The sequence below is a fragment of the Anthonomus grandis genome, chromosome 2 (assembly GCF_022605725.1).
Source record: "Anthonomus grandis grandis chromosome 2, icAntGran1.3, whole genome shotgun sequence".
Classification (NCBI taxonomy): domain Eukaryota; kingdom Metazoa; phylum Arthropoda; class Insecta; order Coleoptera; family Curculionidae; genus Anthonomus; species Anthonomus grandis.
In genome coordinates, this window is record NC_065547.1 from 5,253,901 (window position 1) to 5,276,770 (window position 22,870).

Below are 22,870 nucleotides of genomic sequence, written 5' to 3' on the forward strand. Positions count from 1 at the left end.
CTGTCGAAAAAACGATTATCGAATTCACTTCTGCCAAGAATTCAAGGCTCTACCACACTCTAAATAATGGAAATTCATTCACTCAAAACACCTATGTGCCAACTGCTTAGGTACTAAGCATTCCGTTATAAATTGCCAACACTCTCTTACACATACCACCTTCAAACACTCCATTCTTTCATAATAGGTCAGGTAGTTCAGGAGTTCAATCATCGTCTCATACAATTCAGCACAATGTCCAATTGTCACATGTTCAACAAGATAAGGAACAATCAAATTCCCACCAATCTCCAAGAAATATGACATTTTCAAATCGAGAAAATTCCTAGTCAAATTCAAGAACTGTTGAAGAGTCTACCCTTCAGAGCACTCAAAACGGCACTTCATTGTCTGCTCAATCCACCAAACAATGTCAAGTATTGTAGCTCATTTTCTAGCGATCGTCCATGTTTTGCGGATCCAGGAGGGGGAAAGTGCCAAAAAGAGGGTAAAAAGTCTAGCATTTTAGTTACTACCTGCCTTTCACGTTTCACTTACATCCTGGATCGCCTTAAAAAGTTACTTTTCATACGTAGTTATGCCCACCTCGAACGATGAACGTCATTTTATAGCGATCGTCCATGATTCGTGGATCTAGGAGGTGGAAAAAGGCGAAAGAGTGGGTAAAAAGTCTCTTTGGTAGGTCTCTACCTCATTTCACGTTTTACTTACGTCCTAGATCGCCTTGAAAAGTTACTTTTTTTACGTAGTCATATCCACTACAGACGATGAACATCATTTCATAGCGATCGTCCATGATTTGTGAGTCCAGGAGGAGAAAAAGTGCCAAAAAGTGGGTAAAAAGTCTCTTTTGTGGGTTTTTACCTCATTTCGTGTTTAGGTTAGGTCTTGGTTTGCCTTAAAAAGTTACTTTTCTTACGTAGTTATATCCACTAAAGGCAATGAACATCATTTTATAGCGATCGTGTATGATTCGTGGGTCTAAGGGATGGAAAAAGGCGAAAAAGTGGGTAAAAAACGCTGGTGGGTTTCTACCTCATTTCACGTTTTAGTTACGTCCTAAATCACCGTGAACCATTACTTTTCTTTCGTAGTTATATCCACTATAGACGATGAACATCATTTCATAGCGATCTTCCATGATTCGTGGATCTAGGAGGTAGAAAAGGCCAAAAAGAAGATAAAAACTGTCTTTCTTGGGTTTCTACCTCATTTCATATATCAGTTGCATCCTGAATCGCCTTGAAAAGTTACTTTTCTTACGTAGTTATGTCCACTAAAGACAATGAACATTATTTTATAGCGATCGTCCATGTTTTCCGGATCCAGGAGGGGGAAACTGCCAAAAAGAAGGTCAAAAGTCTAGTATTTCAGTTACTACCTGCCTTTCACGTTTCAGTTACATCCTGGATCGTCTTGAAAAGTTACTTTTCTTACGTAGTTATGTTTACAACAAATGATCATTTCATAGCGATCTTCCATGATTTTTAAATTTTACATATATTTCAAAAATATCATAATATACATGATTACTATAACTATACTCCTAACTTAGTCCATTTTCTCTATTTTATAAACTAATTATTAAAACAAAATCTTAATCAGTGGTAACCAATTGTCACGATACAAAATTATATAGTACCACCCCTATAAAACCCATGGCAATTTTTTTGAAATAACATTCAAATAACCATCTGGTTTCATTGTTATTAAATGACTGACTAGTTTTATTATATTATAATTAAGTCGTATTTTAGTGTTATAATAACGATTGTCTCTTGGATAATTTTAATTTTAAAAAAGGTTATATGGTGCTACCCTCAAAAGTTTTTGAGAGCTCAATCAAAATGATTTTATCAAATTTCATAATAACTATCTGATCTCATGGATATTGAATTTATTTTAAATAATAATAAAATATTCAGTATTAAAAAAAAAGGTAAATAAAAAAAATTATATGGTACCACACCCATAAGATCCAATGCAATTTTTTAAGGAGTTACCAGCAAGTCAAACTTACTTTTAAATGAAATAATACAGGGTGTTTCAGAGTTGTGGTGCCAAAACCTTAGGGGAGATTCCGCTCAGCAAAATAAGAAAAAAAGTTTATATGAACATGGGTCCGGAAATGTTTCGTTTCCGAGATACAGGGTGTCAACTTTTTTCCAAAAATTAAGTTTTTTATTAATAACTTAGAAATGCGTTAGTCGATTTCATTGAATTTTTTACAGTTTATTTAAACCATTATCAGACATCTACTGAAGCAATTAAATTCGATCCGAAATTTCCAGGGGCGTACCAATAGAGCAAGTATTTTGTCTTTTTGTAGAAAAAAATATCACCCTGCAACTTTTTTGCGGTTTTTATTTACTTATTTTAAAAAACCCACTAAAATACAACTTTTTGGTCTCTTGACTTTTTTTAGTGTCTCGCTTCGTTTTTGAGAAAAAATTACAATACGGCACCACGGCACGTCTCTGAACTCCATAAGGAAAAATAAAAATGCTTAGGAATTATCCAAAAATGTATCGCAGTGTGTTTATTTTTGAAAACTAAAAAAAAACATCAAATAAAATTTTCTCTAAAATAATACATTATTTCTCAATTTTCTTAGTAGGTACGAGAATACGTTTTTGTTAAAGTAATCACTGATAACAAAATTACAATAAATGTTCAAACTGACAACCTCCTGCTTCGATGCAAGCATTGCACCGTCTCACCATACTTTGTCGTACTCGTTCGAAAATACCAGCAGTGTTCTGAATAGTCCGACAAGAATCGAAAATTCTTTGCTGTAATTGTTCCACTGTTTCCACGGGGGTAGCATAAACAAGGTTTTTTAGGTAACCCCAAAGAAAAAAATCTAAAGATGTAAGATCTGGTGAGCGAGGAGGCCATGCAATGGGTCCTCCTCTACCTATCCATCGTCCAGGGTAAGCTTCATCCAAATAGTTTCTTACTTCTCGGTAAAAATGAGCCGGTGCACCGTCATGCTGAAATATCATTTGCTGCCTGCTATTTAATGGAACTTCTTCTAGGAGTCCTGGAAGAGTATTGCGTAAAAAATCTAAGTAAACATCTCCATTTAAGCGCGGTGGTAATACAAATGGGCCAATCAATTGATCAGCTACAATTCCTGCCCAGATATTTAGATGAAAACGCTGCTGGTGGCCTGTAACGTGCGTTGCATGAGGATTTTCTTCATGCCAAACATGATAATTATGGCTATTAAAATATCCATTTCTGGTAAACAACGCTTCATCGGAAAATAAAATGTTCCTATTAAACTGTGGATTGTTTATAAGGCTACGAAGATACCACTGGCAGAAAAAAACACGGAGTGGATAGTCGGCTGGAATCAATGCATGGACTTTTTGCAAATGGTAGGGATGCAGCAGCTGCTCATGCAATATTCTCCAGACTGAACTGTGTCCAATTCCCATAGCATTAGCTATTTCACGAGTGCTAACGAATGGTGCATTTTCCACTCTTTCCAAAATTTTCTCCTCGGCAGCCACAGTTCGGGCAGTTCTTCTGGGAGCAACATCAGGCCGTGTTACACTCAATGTACCAGTTTCTCGTATTCGCCTTTCGATATTTGGAAATATTTTTCTGCTGGGATGTCGCCTATTGAGAAATTTTCGACGATAAATTCGTTCGGCTTCTCGAGAATTGCAACGGGCCTCACCATACACAAGAAGCATATCTGTTAGGTCAGCAAAAGTGTATTCCATTTTTTTTCACCACCAACTACCAAGATAGGTATTTTAGAACTAACACTGTTAAATTTAAACTTTAACAAATGCAGAGCGTTGTAAACAAAAACACTTACTTTGATACAAAAATAATTTTTAGAATGGATAGGAATGTAATTTCGGTATTTTCGATGTTAGTTACGATTATTTACGATTTCGATGTTATCTACGTGGTAATGTTTTTTTTAGTTTTCAAACACACTGCGATACATTTTTGGATAATTCCTAAGCATTTTTATTTTTCCTTATGGAGTTCAGAGACGTGCCGTGGTGCCGTATTGTAATTTTTTCTCAAAAACGAAGCGAGACACTAAAAAAAGTCAAGAGACCAAAAAGTTGTATTTTAGTGGGTTTTTTAAAATAAGTAAATAAAAACCGCAAAAAAGTTGCAGGGTGATATTTTTTCTACAAAAAGACAAAATACTTGCTCTATTGGTACGCCCCTGGAAATTTCGGATCGAATTTAATTGCTTCAGTAGATGTCTGATAATGGTTTAAATAAACTGTAAAAAATTCAATGAAATCGACTAACGCATTTCTAAGTTATTAATAAAAAACTTAATTTTTGGAAAAAAGTTGACACCCTGTATCTCGGAAACGAAATATTTCCGGACCCATGTTCATATAAACTTTTTTTCTTATTTTGCTGAGCGGAATCTCCCCTAAGGTTTTGGCACCACAACTCTGAAACACCCTATATAATTAAATTAAATAGTGTCTGCAACGGTCTGGTTTCATTGTAATCAATTAAATCGTTTGGTTTCATAAGAAAGATAATGTTTAATGTGTATAAATAAAAATTATACGGTGCCACTCTCATTAAAACTAGTTTTGTACTGAAGAATCACAGAGAATCTGACTGTCTGGTTTCATAACATATACCTTTTTTAATTTATAGTTTTCATTTTAGATTCAAAATTAATTCAAAATTGAGTTATTTAGTATAACCAATTGTCAAAAAAAAGAATATATCGTAGCACTCTCATAGACCCGCATAAAGCCCGATGCAATTTTTTGGGGCATTACCAAGGAATGAAATTTTTTAAATTAAGTTAAGTTGGTAAGTTGGTTGATTTGGTTTCATTATAATCAAAGCACTGACTGGCTGGTTTCATACTAAAGTCAGCTTTTATATTTTAAAGATTTTCTTAAAAATCCAAATTTATTAAAAATCCTATTTAATGCAATAAATTGTTCAGAAAAAAAATTATATAGTACTACTCCCATAAAACCCAACGCAATTTTTGACGTGGATCTAGGAGGTAGAAAAAGGCCAAAAAGTCGGTAATCTCCTTGGTGGGTTTCTACCTCATTTCATGTTTTAGTTAGGTCCTGGTTCATCTTGAAAAATTACTTTTCTTACGTAGTTATGCTCGTTACAGACGACCAACATCATTTTATTGCGATTGTCCATGTTTCATAGGTCTAGGAAGTGGAAAAAGGCCAAAAAGAAGATAAAAAGTCTCTTTCGTGGGTTTCTACCTCATTTCATACATCAGTTACGTCCTGGATCGCCTTGAAAATTTACTTTTCTTACGTAGTTATGCCCATTACGGACGATGAACATCATTTCATAGCGATCGTTCATGATTCGTGGATCCAGGAGGTAGAAAAATGCCAAAAAATGGGTCAAGTCTCTTTGTTGAATTTCTAACGCATTTTATGTTTAAATTACGTCCTGAATCTCCTCGAAAAAATATTTTTTTATGTAGTTAAATCCATTACAGGCGATAAACGACATTTCATAGCGATCGTCCTTGATTCGTGGGTCTAGGAAGTGGAAAAAGGCCAAAAAATTGGTAAAAAGTCTCTTTTGTGGGTTTCTACCTTCTTTCATGTTTCAGTTACTCTGTCTTTGATTGCTTTGAAAAAATACTTTTCTTACTTAGTTACCACACACAGACGATCAGCATCTTATCATAACGATCGTCGATGTTTCATGGGTCTAGGAGGTGGAAAAAGGCCAAAAACTGGGTAAAAAGTCCCTTATGTTTCTACCTCATTTCACGTTTCACTTACGTCCTAGATCGTCTTGAAAAGTTGCTTTTCTTACGTAGTTATGTCCACTAAAGGCAATGAACATCATTTTATAGCGATCGTTTATGATTCGTGGATCTAAGAGACGGAAAAAGGCCAAAAAGTGGGTAAAAAACGCTGGTGGGTTTCTACCTCATTTCACGTTTTAGTTATGTCCTAAATCGCCTTGAAACGTTACTTTTCTTTCGTAGTTATATCCACTACAGACGATGAACATCATTTCATAGCGATCTTCCCCGATTCGTGAATTTAGGAGGTAGAAAAAGGCCAAAAAGATGATAAAAACTCTCTTCTTCTACCTCATTTCATATATCAGTTACGTCCTGGATCGCTTTGAAAAGTCACTTTTCTTATGTAGTTATGTCCACTAAAGACAATGAACATCATTTCCTGACGATTGTCCATGATTTGTGAGTTCAGGAGAGGGAAAAAAGACGTTTTAAAGTAATTTTCTGTTACTTCCAGGCACTTGAACTACCTGGAAGTTGACAATATATCTTGTTCCATATTGTTCATGAGGAATAGTTTAGAATGTTTAACGGTTGTCAATGAAGAGAGTTTTAGGAAATTCTTAAAAGGTTTAAAAGGATTAACAAGGTAATTTACCGTATATATTTAATAAAGACAAAAGACAATTTTTGTGTACTATTATTAACAAGTATAATAGACTTACATTATTTCCAAAAATAACCAAGGGAAATCTAGATTTATTTTTCTATAATGCGTATTTTAAGAAAATCATAACAAAACAGTTTTAACTTTTTTGATCCTGTACCTGAGACAAACCCTTTTTTCGTTTATTTTTCTAAGCGTATGAAACCTCGACACACGACCCAATTTCAATAACAATTTGCAGGGACTCTTTAAATTGCAGCGTAACAACAAAGGAGTATAAAGTCACTTTTGTGGGTTTCTACCTCATTTCACGTTTCAGTAACGTCCTAAATCGCTTTGAAAAGTTGCTTTTCCTACGTAAGCTCTATGACTATCTACAAAATTCAATATTTCAGAAACTATTTCTTGGACTAGGTAATAATATACAACACTTTTAGAGCATACTTCCCTGAAGGTCATACTCTTTGTTTTATGCTAATACTCATAGGTTTTAAACCGAAAAGTGAGTAATGGCTGACTAATTCAAACCGTAAAAAGTAATCCCATATACTTTCATACCAAAAAAGTAAAGCTTTTGTCTCGCTTTCTGGTTATAAAACTTCAAACAATAGGCCCCCCGACACCCTGCATGCACTTATTAAACCTTTTAGCTTTTATGCAAAAATTGAGACTCCCCCTGCCCTTTTTTTCTTAAGAAGCAATAAACTCATTTATGACGTGAGGTTATGTACCTAGACAGTGGCTTTAATAAAATATATACGGAATTTAATATCAAGACCCTTTAGGTTTGCCTTGCTTATGCTACGTGAGCAGGATTACAGCAGTATCACGGATGTTTGATCAAATTTATGTTGAGTTTTGCGGGTGTATGTATGTCTGGCTTAACAGGGGCGCAGTCAGTAGGATTTATCATAAAATATCTTTCATATTTTAGTCACACTTTAGCACCTGAGTGTATTTGACTTAAAGCGTTATATTTACGAATTACATTAAGATACAGATTATTGCGATAGAGTTAGAATTTTATTAGTGAACTAGTTTACGATGAATACTTGCTAGTTACGAATTTTATACGAATAATAATTTTAAGCTTAATTTTAGGCTGAAAATAAAATTCTCTTAAATAACTTAAATATTTTTGGTCGACGCGACGTCTCGATCTCTATGATTTTCTTAGGATGAGCAATTTAGTACACAAACATTTAAATAAAAAACAATGAATTGTGGATATTGTATGATTTTATAAAAATTCATTTTCAAACTGCGTTTAGGATATATGTCTTAGAAGAGCCAAAATCTCGACTTTTTCGGACATATCCCTGTCTCAGTTCTTTAATATCCTCGGTATCATTTTAAAATTGTGTTTTTCTAATTCAGTTAATTTAATCTCGGGCGAATACACTCATTTTATAATAATTCATTTCTTATTTTTTAAATGCGTCCAAGATATATGTCTTAAGAAAGAGAAAATCGTGACTTTTTCGGACATATCCCTGTTTCAGTTCTTTAATATCCTCAGTATCATTCTAAAATTGTGTTTTTCTAGTTCAATTGATCCAATCACGCATCATTTGAAACGATGGGGTTTCCCATTTGACATATCCAAGTGAGGTTAACTGAAGGTGAGGAGAGAGGACAATTATAAAATTAAATGCCCCTCCCTGTATATCTAGTTTGACTTTTTTATAATTAAAATAATAAATAATTATTTTGACAGTACCTTATGCTGGTTTCATCACATCTTCTTGAAATAACTCTAATCTTCCTGTGTGTAATTTAATCGTCCCGGCATGATCTATTACTGATGATTTGCAAATGGCAATATCACTTTATTGTTTTTAACGCCGCGCCGTCGTGACCCACTGATACAGTTTAGAAATCATATTGTATACAGGGTGTTTCAGAACTATGGGATCAAACTTCTGGGGGTTGTTCAGTGCAACAGAAGAATCTATTTGATCCAATTTTATAGCTTACAATTTTTAAGCATTTATTGCTAATGGAAAACTTTAGCAATCAAGAATTGGCGGATATGCATTTGGCATACGGAGCAACAAACTGCAATGCACGAGCAGCATCGCCGTTGTATCATGAACGTTATCCCGAACGACTGCATCCTGGATACAAAAAGTTTATTGCGGTTCATCGGCGACTCGCTGAGACAGGCATGATACTGGTGTTGCTTGAACCGTAAGAACGGTCGAATTTAAAGAAGAGGTGCTTCAGTGAGTTGCTGATGAACCATCACATAGCATACGTGACGTCGCTAAGAATATGAATACGAGTAACGCTTCTGTCTGGCGGGTACTACACGAGCAACAACTCCATCCTTACCACTTCCAGAAAGTTCAAGGTATGACTGCAGCCTGATAAGCCAGGAATGTCTGCCCCAGCTCGTTCTAAGTCACCCACCAATAATCTGGAAGCCCTGTGGTTGGAGAAACTGTCATTGTTTCAAAAGAACATCTTACAGGAACTTCAAGCTCTTAAACAGGATATTAAGAATATTAAAACCCAATTTTGTGATGATAACCAGGCAGATTTGTTTAAAAATTTAATCATAAATGGAATTCCTGAGGCCCAAACAGAAAATATGCCGGAAAAAATATACGATTTGGTAAAACACCATCTAAAATTTGACCTCTCAACCAGTGACATTGACTATTGTTATCGCCTAGGCCGGCCGGAACCCGAAAAAGTGAGGCGAGTTGCTGTGCGATTTTTAAACCGTTAGGTTCGCGATAATATTTTTAAAACCAAAAGAAACCTCAATGGCAGTGGGTTGGTTATAAGTGAACACCCTATTAACAAAAATCTTCAGTTATTTAAAAAAGTTCGTTTGAGTGTTGGTGTAAATAAGTGCTGGACTTTCAATGGAAAGGTATTTTCTTATGTACAATAATCAAAAAAAAAACCAAATACATTCCATGCTAGAATTAAATGAAGTGCTGAACAGAAGTATATGAAAAGATACTGTCCCCATTTTTTAATAAAAATATTGTAATTATAACTTCTTAGTGACCCTAGTGTATGGATTATTTGTTTGTATAATTGCTTATTACTTCTACAGGATGTACTCATTTGTTTTTGAAATTTGGTTCTTTTTTTTTCCAAATCGGTCTTTTGTTAATACTTTTTTTCCGCTAATAATTTTTTTTTTGTTTTTATTTTCGGGCAGTAGGGACGATACGTTTAAAATAAATTAAATCTTAGTCCGCTATAAAACAATTTTTTCAATTTGCTTTTAAATTTATAATCAATTTTTTTTTATTATCAGCTAATTAAATCTACCATATATATTATTAAGCATATTTAAGTAGAAAACTATTGTCTGCACAAGGGGGAAAATAGCTTTTCTTCTCTATTTTATTTTGTTCTGTGCTTTTTCTTAAATTATTATTGCTTTGCAACCAGAAGTACACAAGGCATTATGAGACCACTGACAATTGCTCATATTAACATTAGGTCTTTGCATGCCCACTTTATTGAACTTAGGCAGTTAATTTTAGATTCAAATTATGATATTATTGGATTAACTGAGACCTGGCTTAAAAAGTCTTTTGTAAGTGAGTCTTTTGAAATTTCTGGATATAGGCTTTTAAGGTGTGATAGGGATGGTCGGGGCGGACGTGTCGGCGCTTATGTAAGAAGTGAATTTATTTTTTCGTTAATTAATTCTTCACTGACAATAGAGCAGCTTTGGTTTAAACTATCAATTGAAGCAAAAAATATTGTTATAGGGGTTGTGTATAGGCCACCAACTTTTTCATGCATAGAGTTTTTAAATAATTTTGAGAATACTCTGATAAATCTTATTCCAGTACATGATAATATTTATTGTGTTGGGGATTTTAATATAAATCTACTTAACTATGAAAATTCGGATGTAATTAAAATTAATGAGTTATTCAATGCATTGGGTTTGACTCAGGTAATTGAGGGACCAACGCGCATAACATCTTCCTCTGCTACATTAATTGACTATGCCTTGACAACAAACAAAGATTCTGTAATAGCTAGTGGAACAACGTCCTGTGATGGAAGTGATCATGAACTTATTTATATAAGGACCGTGTTTTATTCAACTAAAAATACGCCTATTTTTAAGACAACACGCTGTTTCAAAAGTATAAATCTGCGACAGTTTGACTCGGATCTTCGGTCTATACCCTGGAACAATATATATATAATTTAACAGATGTTGATCAAAAGATTTCTTTTATAAACGACAACATAGTTGCGTTGCTTAATTTACATGCACCACCTATAAAATTTTGCATTACCAAGCCGTACGCTCCATGGTTGACTGACGCTGTAAGGGCTATGATGCAGGATAGAGATAAAATGCTAGCAAAGTACAAAAAGAATAAAAGTATTGACTGGAATAGTTATAAACTCCTAAGAAATATGACCACTCTTGCAATACGTAATGAAAAAAAATCATATTTTAACTTACAATTAACTGCTACAAAAGATGTTTGGGCTTCAGTCAAATTACTTAACCTAAAAAATTAACAAAATAGAAATAATATTCCTAAAAATCTTGAAAATGTTGAAAAAATTAATCAGTTTTTTATCAACTCTGTTCCAAAAATTAATTTAACTAAAAATACTCTAAATTATTATAAAAGTGTTAAAAATTACTTATTTCAAACGAGTTTTAGGTTTTTGGCCGTGTCGGAGTATGATATTGTAAAGGTTATTAATAACATTAAAACTACTGCCACGGGCATTGATGAATTAATGTACTTGCCATCCGACTATGCCTGCTTTTTCTACTACCTTATATTGTCCATGTCATAAACTTCTGTCTCGAAAATTCTGTTTTTCCTTCAATGTGGAAAAAAGCGCAAGTTAGCCCTTTACCCAAGACGTTAAATCCTCTTACATTAAGCGACCTGAGGCCAATAAGCATTCTTCCAACGCTATCAAAAATATTAGAAAAAGTAATGGAAATGCAGCTTCAGAAATATGTTAAGGACAACTCAATTTTACCAGTGACACAATCAGGGTTTAGGTTAAACCACAGCTGTTGTACGGCATTGGCCTCTATAACTGATGATATTTTATCAGCATTTGATTCCAATAAACTAACATTACTGGTAATGCTTGACTATAGCAAGGCCTTTGATACTCTCAACCATGATCTTTTAATAAATATTTTGTCATTTGTTGGTTTAGGGGAGGGGGCATGCGCGTTGATTGGTAATTATCTTAGAGATAGGTATCAAGCTGTTTCTTATAATGGCGTATATTCTGATTTTTTAGAGATTTCTTCTGGCGTGCCTCAAGGCTCCATCCTTGGGCCAATCCTTTTTTCAATCTATGTATCAAATATGGCAAAAATATTCATATCATCTAAGCAGCACTATTATGCTGATGATACTCAAATATATCTCTCATTTGAAGCAGGTGGAAGTTCCCAAGCAGTGGCTGCCATTAATTATGACCTTGCCAGCATTTACGATTTTTCTAAAAATCATTGCTTACAATTAAATTCTATGAAATCAGCATTTATGCTGTTTGGGGGCAAGGGTAGCCGTCAGAGTTTTTTACAGTATTCTAGGGACCTAATTCAGATCAATAACGAGCCTATAAAACACGTCGAGCACTGCAAGAGCTTGGGTTTGATTCTGGATAGTGACCTGCGATTCACGCAGCACGTAAATTCATGTATTCAAAAAGGATTAGATTAATATATGGCATGAGAAAGCGCAACCCCATAAAACACAAGCTTAAGGAAACCAAGTGGTTGACTATGCACAACAAAAGGATTTTTTACGCATCTTCAATGTTTTTTAAAATAATTAATTTAAGATTTGCACCTTATTTATATAATAAAATAAAATTTCGCACAGATGTTTACAATATTAATACCCGGTATAAAGGAAGGCTAACACCTCCGCTTCACTCAACTGAAACTTATAAAAGATTATTTTCTTATCAAATTTCAAAAATTATAAATTGCTGCCAAACTAATACCGAAAACATTTTTAGCTTATATTCTTTAAAAAAATACATTTTTAAGAGATTACTGCACGAACAATAAAGCATAATTTAGTGGTTGTTTCGTTTCTTTTTACTTTCTTTTCTCTATTCCGATGATAAACAAAACCAAATTTTTTACGATATGTTTTGTGGACCGATGAAGCCTCTTTCACAAGAGACGGTATTTTTAATAGTAGGAATAGCCATGTTTGGGACGAAGAAAATCCTTATGCAATTTTTCCAAGAAAACATCAGAATCGTTGGTCTGTCAACGTATGGACAGTCATTGTTGATGATTATTTAATTGGGCCATACCTTCTACCGAAACGGTGAACAGGACCTATTTATCTGCGTTTATTGGAGGAAGTTCTCCCAGAACTCTAGAAAATGTTCCACTAAACGTTAGACAGCAAATGTGGTTTCAAAATGATGGAGCGCCGGCTCACTTTGCTGTACAAGTACGCGAGTATTTGGCTTAGCGGTTTGGGCACCGTTCGATTGCCAGAGATGGAGCAGTTTCTTGGCCTCCTAGGTCACCCGATTTAACGTCGCTCGATTTTTTCTTGTGAGGACATGTAAAGTTTTTAGTGTTCGAAACTCTAGTAGAATCGAGCTAGACTTAATTGGACGAATAACAGCAGCATTTGAAATCATTCAAAACGAGGATCAAATTTTTAGTGTAGTCCGCCGAAATCATGTGCGGCGTTTAAATCGGTGTATTCAGGTTGGAGGAAGACATTTTGAACAATTCTTGTGATGGTATCATATACAAAAGGTAAAAATAGTCTTAGGGCCGTAGTGGTGTAGTGACACATTTCCGGACATGGGTTCCTATACTCAAATGGATTCTACTGTTGCACTGAACAACCCCTAGAAGTTTGATCCCATAGTTCTGAAACACCCTGTATATTTACTATACACAAAATATTAAATTGCAAATGTATTACTAAATTTCTTATATGTTATATATAACTAAATAACTTAATTTTCTACTTATATTTAGTGCTCAATACGATTAAATTATAAAAATAGGGAGCTTCTCAATAGCCACTTTAGACGGTTTATTAAATTTCATTTAAATTTATCACAAAGAAGATAATAAACATCGAAATTTTTGTATATTGCAAACGTCATTCTTGACAGACAAATTTAAAAATTTCAAAAATGATTAGATTTAGCTATAGAACAATATACACAAAAAGCATTGAAATTTTAATGTTGGATTCTACATAAATAACTACATATAAATGCCTTAATACATAGTGTTTTACGAGATCTTTTTAAATTAATCAACAAGTAAAAACCGTCCAATACAACTTTAAATCTCTACAAGTATAAGTAATCTCAAGGCGAGGCGCTTCATATAATTTGGATTGAACTTCACAGCAAAGGCTACGAGTGCAAGCGAATTCGCGTAAACTGCCTTCGCGCGAAATCTTATGTATTCACACGAAAAATGAGGGGTTTCCTGTTATCTCGAATTTTTAATTCACGATAGAGTTTTTCCGTTAACCAAAAATATTATTATTCCCCAACAGCACGGATTTTTTAAAGGAAGGTCTACGAGCACAAACCTTTTGCTTATAACTCAGAATATTGCTGAGGCAGTTGATAATGGGGAACAGATGGATGTTATATACCTGGATTTTAGCAAGGCTTTCGATCAATTGAATCATAGTTTAATTGTTGATAAGCTTAGTAATTTTGGATTTTCAGCTGTCTCTCTTCAATTGTTTCGCTCATATCTATGTGGTAGAAGTCAGTACGTGGAGTTATACGGCGAAAGGTCAAGCTCCTATGATATAGTTTCTGGTGTCCCGCAGGGATCTGTGCTTGGACCGCTACTGTTTAACTATTTTATTAACGATATTGGTGATAAATTGGATTGCGATTTTTTACTTTATGCAGACGATATCAAGTTATATAATAAAATAAGAAATCTCGCAGATTGTCATAGATTGCAGTATAATCTTGACTTGGTAAATGCTTGGTGTGTAGAAAATGGTCTAAAGTTGAATGTTTCTAAATGTAATGTTATGACATATACCAACAAATTAAAACCGTTATTATTTAACTACGCTTTAAATACGACTACATTAATACGCACAAATTCTTTTAAAGACTTGGGAGTGTACTTTGATACCAAACTGTCTTTCTCATACCATATTGACACAGTAGTCTCAGAAGCGTCAAAATCATATGGATTTATTTATAGAAGCACTAAGGATTTCAGAAATCCAGATGCCATAAAAACATTATATTTTGCATATGTACGATCGCGATTGGAATATGCTTCGGTGATATGGTCGCCGGCTTATAATGTACACATTAACAATCTAGAGCAAGTGCAAAGGCGCTTTTTAAAATACTTATGTTTTAAGTGTGATAATGTATACCCACCTCAGGGTTTTCCACATGATGATCTGTTCCAACGTTTTAATATTTGTTCCCTAGAAACTCGACGAACCTTTTCTGCTCTTATGACATTGCATAAATTACTTAATTATCTAATCGATAGTCCGCCATTAGTGTCAAAATTATATTTTTTTGTGCCTCGTCTCAATAATAGACATCATACCACGTTTCATCTCCCTACTCCTAGAACAAATCTACTTAAATGTTCACCAATTTATACCATGTGTAGTATTTACAATAATGATGCTCATTTTGACATTTTCAATATTACAAAGGAAGCCTTATGTCGCTCACTTGAACACTAAGCCACAAGTAACCTGAGTTTGTATTAAGCTATTTTTTGTAAATAATATAGCCATTTCCGTTAATAAAAATTAAGGTTTATAGTCAGCACATTAGGTTTTGATCGTTTTTGTTACTTATTTTCTATACCTCTTATTACTTTTTATGTAATTTTTTAGTTAGTTTTAGTTAGCTTAGAAGATTTTTGTAACAAGTTATATATACATTTTTCTTAGTTAGCATAAGTTATATTTATGTATTTGAAGGTCTTTCCTGCCTTGTAGATGGGTATTTATTTACCTGTAAGGCTTGTATTGTAAAATAAATAAATAAATCTCTAAAATTCGCGCGATTAAAGTCAATTTCATAAGTTTTAGTTATTAAGGCACAGGTCATGAACGACATTAATTTCAGTTTTATATCGAAAAAGAATTTTATATAACCGAGCATTCAGTATTGAAATGAATTACATTTAATAAAAAAATAGAACGCGATATACGCAACGAAATATACGCAAATCATTACTTAAGCGAATACTACCAGATTTTCGATTTCCAAACTGCAACCGATAAAGTTTTTTGAATATTAACTAATGAGTAATGACACGTATTCTTATATATTGAACGCAATAGAGGAAGAAGTAAGAAAACAGTGCAACTTCAGGGAATGTATTTGTCCATCCGAAAAACTTACAGTATAATATTAAGGTAAGTAATACTAGTTTCATTTTCGAAGGCAAGTTTAATGCGTATTGATGAGTTGGAGTGCTGAAATACGGAAGGTGAAGGACCGAGTGACGGCGAAGATAACCCATATCAACTCGAGTTAGCTGAAGCAGGTGATACTGCTGACGCTAACTGCTGAGTCTTTCGCCCTTTTTAGTTTCACTTTAGGATTATTTGTTATAACAGTGATTTGTAAAAAGTTCATTGACCCAAAAGCAGTAGAACTATTTAAGTTTATTAATTTTTATAACATACTTATTAACTTGGATGTTTAAAATATTCGTCTGGTCAATTATTTAAAAATTCTTGGAACTGGTATTTGTTTTCTTGTACATTATTTGTTTTTGTACTAACATTATATTGGTTTATTATTAGAGTAAACTAAAAACATTTATTTGCATTGTTTTTTAAATTTTTATACCAAAATATTTATCTGTTTGTTTTAAAGGGTTTGCAGGCTATTAAAACACCTTCTTTTTTTGTAGCCATCGATCTTGGATATTATTACTTCTATCATTTAATCTCGTACAGAAGCCGACGAATTTCGCTATTAGATATAAAGTACTATGGACGCACTGGTAGGGAAACGACCAAAAATGAATATCTTTAGACAGGAACAGGCTGCACTCAAAGATCTAAAAAGAGATATCTACATCAAGATCCTACTAAGAGAAACCTAACAGTTATTATAATGGATGCAGAAAACTAAAACAACAAGGTTGAAGAAATCTTAAATAGATGAATATAATATACTAACTAAAAATCCAACACCAACAGAAGAGGAAAGAATTTACACGTGCATCGGACCAAAATCACTCCATATCACCAGTTTCAGAGATTCGCCGCCATCAGCATTTGCGAAAGATATAATAGGCATTATATTCATTACGAGGGAATGAAAACTTCCTAGTGAAACTCAGGTCATTTCGTCGAACTCCATGCCTCTAACGTTAGACACAATGATAAGCTACTAGTCTTTTGTATTGAGAGCCTTTATATCTGAAAGACTCACACAGGATGTAGCACTTGAACTGAACTTCCACTGGAGGAAGTGATGGCTTTTTGAATGTCTTTGTAACTACTTTTAATTGAAAAATAAGCTTGTTGTCCAACACGAAGGATATAATTTAGAACAGAAGCGATACAGAGTCACTGCTGTCTAAGGACATCAGTCTATCACAAACAAATACACAGGATAATAGCTATACTACAACATCAATCATGCTGGTTCAATAAAGTTGAGAATCATTAAAATCCTGCTAAGGAGGGCAACCTAAATGTTACCTCAGCAGGGATATAAAAAACATTACCAAAGACTTATCGAGTATCCAAGTAAACTAATAAGGACAACTATTAGGAAAGCAGCAGATATATGGAAACAGCCATAGCAACTAGAGGATCCTACAGGATTTGTAAGGATACCATACATTAAGGTAACTTTAGAGAAAATGAGGAAAATTTCTAGAAAGTTTAACATTAAGACTGCCTTCATTCCAATGACAACCATAGAAAGTTTAGTATCGAAGACCAAGCCAGAATGATATAGAGAGCCTACTAGACACCAAGAACTGTGATTTTCAATACCCCGGCGAATGTGTAGACTCATAACATAGGCGAAACAAAGCGACCTCTGGAAGTCGGAACAAAAGAACATCAACAGTGCATCCGAACAGGAGAGTTCCTTAGATCAATAATAGAAGAGCACGTTTGGTCTAATGACCACAAAAAATGGGATAGAAGCAAACATTTTCTGCTAGAAGCAACACTGGAAGAAAAGAAGGTCTCGCATAAATAACATTTTCTGGTGGTTAAGTTGTGGTCTTGATTTCATTAAGAAGGAAGTGTAACTGCATATTGAGCTTCCTTTCTCGTTTCATGTTTTTGAAATGAGGTACTACGCTCATTAAGAAACGATAGTTATAATCTTTATGTATTTCGGTTTCCACTTTGTTTAAAAAAGTTTGGTTTTTCTTGTTCTATTGCTATCATTCTTTTCGGGACATTATTCCCACTTTTTCTAGGTTTCTTTGGCAAAGTTGACTGCTTCTTGCTTGAGAACTCCTGCTTTTTGTGTGATGATTGCTGTTGTTGTTTGGTAGCACTAGTAGATGGCAAAACCTCTCCCACGTCGTTTGGATGATCATCAACGGTATTTTGTGTTTTATGAGATTCTGTTTCACCATCTAATTCTTCATTTAATTCCTTACTTATTGGTAATATTGCGTTATCTTTAGGTAGCGATATATTTCTTGAAGTATCCCTTAGTGTCATTTGATCTGTCAAAAAATACAAACTCTTAAAGTGTGGCCAAGAAGAACCACTTTTTTCCCATCCTGTCGCACCGGGCTGTTTATATTTAAAAGTTTTTTGAAATTCTCTTCCAAAAGTGTCTCGTAACAATTATAGGTACTTATACAATTACCCAAGGCTAAAATTGCTTTGGTTAGACCAATTTTATGACCTAGGACAATTGTTTTTACATGGGATTAATCTTAAAAGTTTCCCTAAGAATACTGTAAAAGAATTACAAAAATATGTTAAATAGATCGGAAGTTATGGGGAAAAATGTGCAAAAGTGGCTCGTAACCCTTTCCATTTCGTTTTTGCCAGTTTACCAAAAAAAAAACAGTATTTAAGAACTGCTTAAGTGAATTATACTATGCATGAAGATTTATATTACTAGATATATTATATTTTATTTATATATTAAATTTTCTTCAGATTCCTGTCAACTGGAATTGGATTTCGCTCCTTAACCTATTCATTCAGAATGTCACATAGCACAATAAGAAATGTCATATATGAAACTTGTATAGCTATATGGAAAAAATTGCAGCCTCAGCACTTGCCTCAGCCTATAAAGAATTTGCTATTGAAAAGATCTATAACATTTTATGATGGAGTGGAATTTTCCTAATTGTGTTGGTTTCATTGACGGAAACCATATCCGGATTAAATGCTCTTAAAAGGCGGAAACTATGTTTTATTATTACAAACAGTTCTTTTCTATAGTACTACAGGCTGTAGTCGACGTAAATTATAAATTACTTTGCATTGGTATGCAAAACGATAGCGGAACATTCGCTACTGCAACATTATCTGAGCAACTAGAATAAGGACATTTTCTTCCAAAAGACAAACTCCTCTAAAATCTTATTTAATGAAACCATATTCACGCGAAAAAGAAATATTTAATTACAGACTGTCACGGAGTCGAAGAAACGTAGAGTGTTCATTTGGATTAATGGCAGTAAAGTGGAGGTCGCTTAACAAACCTATAGAATGTCATTCTGATAAGGTTGATTTAATAGTTAAATGTTTTTGCTTATTAAATAATATTGTTATAGACAAAGAACGTGTCAACCAGTCCAATGTATTGCAATTAGTGCTATCAAATTCACAGAGTAAGCACAATTATACATTACGTGTAAACAATAGATCTGCCAATAAAGCATACGAGGTACGAGAAAATCGATGCAATACCACAGCAGTATATTAATTCATAGTATATTTATATGTTCGATTAATCAAAATACTTACTGTTAACATTTAAATCTGCTGTGTCACCTCTTCCTATAATTTTCTTGATTTTTCACGAACAGGTCAGAGCCCAAAAAACCGCGCAACTGCAAATAGTTCGCGCGAAAAAAACAAACCTGTTTGAACTTTTAGTGACAACCAACGATTCGCGCGATTAAGTCCCTTATACTCTAACCACTTGCATTTATTTATGCGAGTTTAATAATTTGGGCGATTCGCTAGTTTTTGCGCGAAGGGCAGTTCGCGCGAAATCGCTTGCACTGTAACCGTAGTCTTAGTTCGTTTAATCGCTAAACAAAATGTGACTACGTGACTATTATACATTTACTGTCAATAATAAAAAACCAGATGGCTGCCAAAATTAATTAAATACAAGGGTAGCAAAAATGTTAATTGTAGGTACCCTCTATAGAGACAGAACTTTAAAATTTCCTACGCCATTGGAAATTATTAGATTTTAAGACTGTAATCAAATGAAATTGCCGAGCGTCGAGACTGTGTAACAGCTGCGCTCCCCCTAGGGAGAGTTTTTGATTTCCACTTTTCATTTTTTACCGCTTGATTGATAAACGAAAATTCTGTTTCAGTTCAACTGGACCTCAGTACCTCGGTACCTGCCCAAAAATGAATGAAAAAACCAAATGGTACGACCGGATCTTCGGTAAGAAACTGATCAAGTGCGACTCGAGCAACAACTCGAACGACTTCGACAACTATCCCACTTCTGAGGTGCTAAAAAACGTCCAGATCACCGGGATCTACTTCAGTTTCGCCAACATTAACAGTCAGAGTGACGATTTTTTGAAGAAACTGCGCGACTTGTATGAGAAATTAAACGGAAGTTGCGCGAACGGTGACGCGGACAAACGATTCGAGGTGATTCAAGTGGTGATGTGGGCGCATAACGATAATTATGGTGATTTTGAGGTCAGCCACCGGGAGAACTTGATGGGACTACCGTGGTTCGCCATGCCGTTCAGCGAAATCAGTTTAAAGGTACGTTTTAGTCTCACAGCTGGGTTTAGCTCAAAAAGTGTTCACTGAGTGTACTATATAATACTGTAAAGGAATTACAATAATATCTTAAGTAGCTTGGAAGATAAAGGGGAAAATGTTTAAGAATATTGTAACGAAATTCGGGAACACACTTTTATTGTCAACGTCAAAAACACTAACCTAACTCGCATAGACTGTCGTTTAATTGTATCCAAGGTAAAAACTGACTAAACAATTAAAACTGAATAAATTGTCACTTTTTAAAACCCGATGGAACAGTTTCGAAATATTTAGAATTATCTTCATTGTTTTTGCCCAAAGAGACCAATAATTTTAGGAGAATACTGACAGTCAAAGCAAGCAAGTATACAAATTCTAGAAAATTAGAACTAGAGGGATTTACAGTAATATAACCTAAATAATCTAAATTGGGGCCAAAATGGGGCTCTCGAACAAGATGAACTACTTAAAAACTAAACACTATAGATAAAAATAATAAACCAAACGTAAGTAGAACCCTAGAGAAACCCTACGAATCAACATTAACTACAGAATACTAATAAAATTGTACAAAAACTAGGAGAATAATTAACGTATTTACATTTTCATAATACTGCTCTCCTCTCAAGTTTGATCAAACATGGGACCACCTGAGTCATGATAGGGCGCTAGCCGGACGATGTTTACAATTTTCATCTTCGTTGTCGGATGTCGCTAGATACGGTACACCACGTCGTTGATTCTGGTGACCACATTGAATGGACCTTTCCAATCCTTCTGGAGCTTTGGTGACTTGCCCTTCGTCCTCCGTGGATTGTATAACCAGACTTTATCCCCAGGATTAAAACCGTTAGAATTTGCTTTTATGTCATAACGTGATTTCATTCTGTTACTTTCTAGATGAAGTTTATCCCGTGCTTGTTCGTGAACAATTTGTAAACGCTCTTATAAATGGTCGACATACTCCTCAAGGGTTTCAGACTTATGGGGTCTTCCAGTAATAATGTCCAAAGGTAAACGAAGTTCATCACCGTAGACAACTTTTGCCGGGCTTTTTCCAGTTGACTTGTGGATAGAAGAACGATATTCCAATAGGAATGGTTGTATACAGGTATCCTAGTCGGTTTGCTTAGAGTTTACTACCATCCTTAAATAGGTTTCAAATGTGCGGTTAAATCTTTCAACCATTCCATCAGACTGAGGGTGTAGTGGGGTTGTACGGGTCTTATTGATTCCCAGCAACTGGCATACTTGTTGGAATATTTGTGACTCAAAGTTCCTTCCTTGGTCTGAATGTATCTCTCTGGGTACACCAAATCGACAAATCCAGTTCTGGAACAGCACTTCAGCTACTGTCGTTGCTTCTTGGTTTGGAATCGGATAAACCTCGGGCCACTTACTAAAGTAATCCATAGCAACAAGAGCATATCGGTTTCCGGAGCTACTAGTAGGAAAGGGTCCTGCTACGTCTATGGCAATTCGTTCAAAAGGTGCACCAACAAGATACTGCATCATCTTTCCTCTTGTCCGGGTTTTTGGTCCCTTGCTTGACGAACACTGCTCACACTGTCGGCACCAGCGTTCAACATCTTGATGACTGTTCAGCCAGTAAAACCGTTCTCTCACTTTTGCCAAGGTCTTACTAACTCCAAAATGTCCTCCGCCGACACCGCCATGAACAGCTTCAAGAACTTCCGGAATACGTTTTCGAGGAAGGACTGTCAGATATGTCTTTTCTTTTCCATCTACGCTCTCCCAGACTCTTTTTAATACTCCATCTTTTATAACCAATGAATTCCATTGAGACCAATAAGCTTTAAGTTCTGGAGATTTGTCAGAAATGTCTTTCCATTCTGGTTTTGAAATTTCTCGAGATTTCAGTTCGTAAATAAGACCAAATACTGGGTCATCACACTGATCTTGGATTAAACTAGCTACATCCCACTCTTTAGAACTGTGAAGGCCAATACGATTACAAGTAAATATCTCTGGATGCTGTTTTGATTCCTTTTTAAAACAATGTTGACATGTTTCAATACAGGGTCTTCTCGATAAAGCATCGGCATTTTGGTGATATGCGCCTTTCCTATGTTCTATTGTAAAGTCATACTCTTGTAATCGTTGAAGCCACCTTGCTATTTGTCCTTCGGGGTTTTTAAACTGAAACAGCCATTTCAACGAAGCATGGTCGGTTCTAAGGATAAATCGTTGACCATACAAATATTTATGGAAATGTTCAATAGCTTTTACTGCTGACAATAGCTCTCGTCTAGTGACACAATAGTTTCTTTCTGGTTTTGATAATGTTTTACTGAAATAAGCTATTACTTGCTCGCCATCTTCATATTTTTGTGATAGAACGGCCCCAATTCCAACATTACTCGCATCGGTATCCAAAATAAAAGTTTGTCCAGGAATCGGATATGTTAAAATTGGAGATGTGCAAAGTGCTCTCTTTAACTGTTGAAATGCTTCTTCACAGTCTGTTGACCAACTAAATACCACTTTGTCCTCCGT

At 34.7% G+C, this 22,870-nt stretch overlaps 1 protein-coding gene across 2 annotated transcripts in view; it reads left to right on the plus strand.

Annotated features, from left to right (window-relative positions):
• The window catches only part of LOC126750089 (nucleoredoxin-like), a 105,679-nt gene that overhangs the window by 9,035 nt on the left and 73,774 nt on the right, over positions 1 to 22,870 (plus strand). The window contains exons 1-2 of one of the 2 annotated variants that reach the window (XM_050459593.1): positions 9,176 to 9,288; positions 19,945 to 20,353. In XM_050459593.1, coding sequence (XP_050315550.1) covers positions 9,281 to 9,288; positions 19,945 to 20,353 — 417 coding nt within the window. In that variant the 5' untranslated portion in view covers positions 9,176 to 9,280. Of the gene's footprint in view, positions 1 to 9,175; positions 9,289 to 19,944; positions 20,354 to 22,870 lie in introns of those variants that run through there. The other variant, XM_050459594.1, reaches the window with a different exon arrangement.